At 38.1% G+C, this 6,473-nt stretch overlaps 1 protein-coding gene across 1 annotated transcript in view; it reads right to left on the bottom strand.

Annotated features, from left to right (window-relative positions):
- The window catches only part of igsf9b (immunoglobulin superfamily, member 9b), a 42,117-nt gene that overhangs the window by 28,564 nt on the left and 7,080 nt on the right, over nucleotides 1–6,473 (bottom strand). The window contains exon 3 of the mRNA XM_017043064.2: nucleotides 1,836–2,036. Within this exon, the coding sequence (XP_016898553.1) occupies nucleotides 1,836–2,036 (201 nt within the window). The remainder of the gene's footprint in view (nucleotides 1–1,835; nucleotides 2,037–6,473) is intronic.

Raw genomic sequence — 6,473 nt, 5'->3', positions numbered from 1 at the left:
GGAATGCTGTTCAAGGTATAATTTAATCTTCTGTGGCACTCCCAAAGAAAGAAAGGCAGCACTGTGATGCCACGTTACAGATGTATTCCTGGAATCCTAATTATCTTTACTGTGCCATAAACCAACCCTTCCCCGAAGACAGTACAGGTGGCTGAGATACCCCATAAACGGTCACCTGGTTTTAAGGAAAAAACGCTTCCTGCCAAAGTGTCTTGTGGTTAAATCTAAAATCCCCAAGCGTGGTAATTCAAAGTTAGAATACATTAGACCCACAGCACTGACATGATTCACACGCAGCCATCTGTCTACAGGGGAGAGTGAGGGGTTGCAGGGTTATCAAGATCTTAGGCAAACATGTGGGAGGGCCCTCCCTCTGCTCTGCTTTACATCTGCAATTTGGTTTATTTCATCATAGCTACAGCATGCATATAAGGCATGCATCATATGACTGCCATTAAACAATGCTGTGGTTATTGCCCAAAAAGCCGGGTTTACATGTAAAAAAGCCTACAAAGGAAGCTTCTTCCAGTTTTCCAGGTGTTAAATTTCAAATGTAACTAGACCATTCTTTTGAAAAGAGTTTTCTGTGCCAACCTAATCACTGACATACCATAAGTTGTGGTGACGTATAATATCACCCCACCCTATAGAGATGAAAGTCTGTGGCACGTTTCCCATCATCAGTTTAGGAATATGCAAAAACATCTGGAAACCAGAGTGTCAGATGTCTTCTATCAGTTAACTACTAACTAACTCTTAACCTGAGAGTCCCACCCAATTGAGGGACCTGAGGAAGCGCTTTACAAACACAAAGTGAAAAAAATGCTTCAGTAATGAAAGAATTCTGGGGGTGCATGACTTATGACAGAATTTCGTTTGTACGTCGAGAAGTAACACAATTTTTGCCATAAACCGGAACCTACATACTATGCATGTACCTGTAGTATGTCACTCATCTACCATTACACAGTGGAATTAAAAGGTATTATTTTGAAAATAAAGATTTTGATTGTTTTTAATTTGTCTCAGTACTGAGAGACTAATGTGACCCTTATATTGAAGTCATCTATATGAGACAGTAGTAGACTTTGGGAATCTTAATACTGTTGTGAGATTTGGCATAGCAAAAAGGGGAGGTTGTGATTTCACTCTGTCTTTTGTCCCGTGGTAGACGATGTCAGGATTATAGAGTTCCTGCTAGGAACCCTCCCATTATTTCCAACGTTTCAGCCATCCTCCTTCCAGCACAACAATCTCCCCTTAGTGGGTCACCCACAGCATACTAATAAAACATTGTCATTACACCAACAGGCCCCCACCTACTCTCCTAATCCCACTATTCTCAGTACCCCTATTCTTCCTTCCCAGTTCCCCACCCCCTTCAACAGCCTCCAATAAAACAGATGCATTCCAGCTATTGTAATTCTGTCTGCACCAAAACTGCTGTCTGGAAACACACAGACAAGAGAACAGGGATTGGGATTTTGGTGGATTACCTATTTGGGTTACCCCTTTAATCACGCTTACACTTTCATATTTAAAGAAAAAAAATGCAAGTATAGCCCCTGCATTCCTAAATCTACAGGCTCAAGTCAAATGGCATACAACCGCTACATTCCAATTATTATTGACCATAATAAAGAGAAATATTGTTTATGTGGATCACCTAGATAATGTTTTTAAATATATTTAATTATATAAATTAACAATTTAAAGACTGCTCTCCAAATATACAGCTCCTACACATACAGTACAGTGCCTGCCTTCGCACCAGAACCTTATGAGTAGCATTAAGAGAACAATTTTCTTTTTCTTTTAACTGCATGAAATCTTACCTTTATAGTTTGGATGAACTCTCAGGTACAATCTAAGATTGATTAGGATGGGAACATCATAATCCTGACGCACCCACTCTACCAGAGGGAAGAGGTTTGGGGTGGAGTTTTCTTTGGTGTCGGGAGGGAGGCTGCAACCTAGTTCTACAGAACCACCCTCTTTGGCACGAACCGATGATAAAAATGTTGTTGTTGAGACACCTGCAAGACAACATAACATCAAGCACAATTTGAGGAATTACGGAAAATACTTTCATCACATAAAAAGTTTATAGGTTTTTGATACACCATACAGTCTCCAATTAGCTCCAAGTAATTTCCAATTAAGGAATCTTCCTTACATGATGATGTATTTAAAAATGCTTAGTTTTAGTTTTCTGTTGTCTTGTTCAACTATATTCACCTTAAATAATTATCTCTATTTAATATTTATAATGAATTTGCTGACTATAATAACAACAGGCCCCGTTGAACCAATCAGTTGGTAAGATTTCGCAAACAGTGACACACAATTGTCATGATTGTATTTTTCTTGTGAAATGTGATGGTGGATTTGAAATACTATAAAATGTATCAATTTATGTATTGATATAATTGCTTAATAATTTTCCTTGGGTGTTTTGACAAGCACTTTTTAAATAAGATGTATTATCAGACCAACCAGGTTCACACAAATTCCTACCACTAATAGGACACCACTCAACTTAGCTTTAGTGTCTGCTCTCCCTCTAATCTGGAGCAGCCATTACTAAAATCTTGAGGGGTTGATGATGACATGCAGGACAGTAGGATCTTCTGCTGACCTCTCCAGCTGGCGACCAACAACACTCTGGGGTACACAAATGGTGTGTGCACCAGCACAATCAATCCCCCAACATCCACACACATAGCACCCTCCCCCTCCTTGTTATGAATACATCAATTCACTCACTGAAGTGTGGATTGAGCCAGGGGTAATACAAATCCGGGATTGATCTAAATCTACACCCAGAAATAACATTTAAGTTCAGAATTCCGACCCTGGTGTCTGCCTCCAACATTGTTTTTTGTTTTGTTTTTTTCTTAAACTGAATGACCTAATGTAATGTAAATAGATGGATAGACTGAATCTAAGTAGAACTGTAATGATGACTAGGCTTACAAGGTCTTGCCTGTGTGTTGTACACGCATGACTATGTATATATATATATATATATATATATATATATTTATAAATTCAGTGAAAACCCAGGTTAGGGCTGCTCAGTTATGGCAAAAAATCTTAATCAGGATTATTTATATTAAAATCATTAATGATTATTCCAACAATTATTTATTGATTTGATAATTAGCTTTTACTGAACTTTTAAGCTGAATGTTAAACCGACAAAGAGATTAGACAAAAAAAACAAAAAACGCTACAGCTACATATAAACTAAGGGTGTAAGGAAATATTGATATACTGAAATATTGCGATATTTCCTTCACGATACTGTATTGATACTCTACAGCACTGTATCAGTTCTTTATTAACAATCATGCAAATATTCATGGTGTTGGTTAATTTTTGTGTTGCATTTAAACCTCTAACCACTAGTAGTGCAGGGACCGCATACATTTCCAAGTACTCAACTCACTCAACATATTGTCATGCTTATAGTATTGCAGTATAGAGCTATACTGCTCTATACTGCAATACTATAAGCTGGTACTGTTGCTCCTGTATCATGATATGTATCGTATCACCAGATACACCCCTTAAAACAGTACAGTTGAGTCACTGATTGAAATGTTGAAAGTTAATTTCCTATTCAGAGTCAGTGAAAAAAAAAGGTGTGATGTTTGTGTGATGATGAATAGCTCTGCAGATGGAAAAAAGAAAGCGGAGGTTACAGAACAGATGAAAATGCAGATTGCGTAGATGCCACACATGCACAGTATGATGCAAACTGCAGGTGGGAATTGAGGGGCCCGGGTGGTCTGAATCGGTTGTAATGGGTTTTTTTATTTCCTGTGTGAAGACCACATTTCCTGTGTCTATAACATTTGTCATTATATGTTCAAATTTTTCACATGGTATAAATGTGGCTTTCTGGGGGGTTTTCAATGTATATAATTATAATCTAAGTTTTTTCTTTTTGCAGGGCTTGTTATATGTTTTAGTTTTTGTTTCCCTGGTATTTATTTTCTGTCATGTAAAAATATTTATTAATCAGTTTTCTGTATTTCTGTCATGAGTGATCTTCTAGAATTTTCTCTGGATGACAAATGATGTACTCCTCTGATTTTTACAGAAAAAGCCATGAAAGCTGTGCTTCACTCTCTGGAAAGTAAAGACCTAGAAACTCGCTGTATAGGATCTTCTGCACTTTGGGCATTGCTCCATAACAATCAAAGGGTATACACACACACTAGATGGAACACTATACATTTGTTGTTGTTGGATTTTTTTTTCTTTTGTCATATACCAAACTTACACTATTGCCGATTTAGGCTAATGCCACAAAATCACATTTTAAGGAAATCTAAATTCCCTTTAGGAATCTGAGGGAGGTTCTAAAAGACCCTTATGTCAAATACTACCCAGTTTCAACTTTGAAATGTGTCACGTGAATTCAGCACATTAGGCCGTAAGGTGAACCACGAAAAGTCCTTTAGTCCTTTTTTTTAATGGAATTCCGCTCCGACGTCTGAGAACTACACGATCTAAACATAAATACGAACGAGTTACGTTAAATGTACAGCAAAAAACTTATTCTTGCCCGTTTTTTATATCGATACATTTTATAAAGAACTAGCGTCTTTGGGGCGCAATGAGATTTTGGTGCTCGAGCGGTGGCCCGGTTCGACACGTGATCGTGCTACACCAATCGAGTAGCTGAATGATGTCAACACTTCCGGCAACACGGCTTCCTCCGTGGTTCTACTTAACGTTACCGATAGAGAGGAATTCTCTGAAAACTCTTCAAGTGGACCAAATGGATTCTAAACAGTGCTTTATACATAGCCGCCTGCACGAAGAACAATGAGGAAAATGGACGATAAGGTGAATAGACGATAAGGTGAACTTTGTTAAGTCATTTTGATCAATAAAAGGAAGTAATCAATGACAAGAACCATTTGTTTATTCATTCGTTCATTTATTCGCTCCTAACTAAATACAACACCGATCAATTGTAAAAAAAAAACTTTATTAAAACATATATACATACAGTATGTACAATATATAAAACAATACAAAACAGCATAAGAAAATGATGGTAATATTAACCATGCAACCATTGCAATACAACTCTGAGGATACACATGAAATGTTAGTCTTCACTGTCAGTGTCACGGCAGTTGTCATCCTCCTCCTTGATTTCACAGTTTGCACAGTAGCAACACCTACACAGGTCATCTGTTCATGCTGTGGAAGACCGATCATGAAGAGTGTGATCATGAAGAATGTGAGTCAAGGGTGTTTTTGCATGCACAACATGCTGCAAAAGAGCAGATTTCACAGTGACAGGCAACAGGACATGCATCATTGATATTACCGAGGTAACTGGAACCAGTGTTTGTTCAGCCTTGATTGGCATACATGCATCCTCTGGGTGTGATTCCACAAGTGCCTTTATGGTAAAGGCAAAAGAAAGACATTTTCTGTAACAAGTGAGCGAGAAAACTACCTTAAGGGTTTTAAAAATCTGGGTACTAACTTTAACTTGGACCACTTAACATTTGCACTGCTTTGCAAATATGTATGCCACCTGTATGATCAGCTGACTGCTACTGTATGATCAGCTGGCTGCTAAAAATGTCAATGAGGCTAGGCTTTCTGTATGGCATCATCAGCCTCTGATGCCTAAGTGATGCCCTCCATCAGCACTGCAAAAAATGATCAGGCTGCAGTCATGCAGGCAGGATATGGTTGGCACCTAGAAGATGGAAATCTACATGTCACATGAATGACATGAAATCTGGCCCCTGACAGTGTGTCTTGTGTCTTTGCAGGACTCTGTTGTACAGACCTGTGTAGGTGTTGCCACTGTGCAAACATGAAATCAAGGAGAAGGAGGATCACTAACATTTCATGTGTAGCCTCAGAGTTGTATTGCAATGGTTGCATGGTTAATATTACCATTCATTTTCTTATGCTGTTTTGTATTGTTTTATATATTGTACATACTGTATGTATATATGTTTTAATAAAGTTTTTTTACGATTGATCAGTGTTGTATTTTGTTAGGAGTGAATAAATGAACGAATGAATAAACAAATGGTTCTTGTCATTGATTACTTCCTTCTATTGATCAAAATGATTGAACATAGTTCAACAATGTTCAACAGAACAAAGTTCACCTTATCGTCTATTTTCCTCATTGTTCTTCGTGCAGGCGGCTATGTATAAAGTACTGTTTAGAATCCATTTGACCCACTAGAAGACTTTTCAGAGAATTCCTCTCTGCCGGTAACGTTAAGTGGAACCAAGGAGGAAGCAGTGTTGCCGAAAGTGTTGACATCAATCAGCTACTCGATTGGTGTAGCACGATCACGTGTCGAACCGTGCCACCGCTCGCGCACCAAAATCTCATTGCGCCCCAAAGACGCTAGTTCTTTATAATTGCATCGATATAAAAAACGGGCAGGATATTTTGCGACAAAGTTTTTCTGTTC

This window comes from Cynoglossus semilaevis, chromosome Z, assembly GCF_000523025.1.
Source record: "Cynoglossus semilaevis isolate Cse_v1.0 chromosome Z, Cse_v1.0, whole genome shotgun sequence".
NCBI classification, from domain to species: domain Eukaryota; kingdom Metazoa; phylum Chordata; class Actinopteri; order Pleuronectiformes; family Cynoglossidae; genus Cynoglossus; species Cynoglossus semilaevis.
This window is presented reverse-complemented; position numbering and strand designations above follow the sequence as displayed.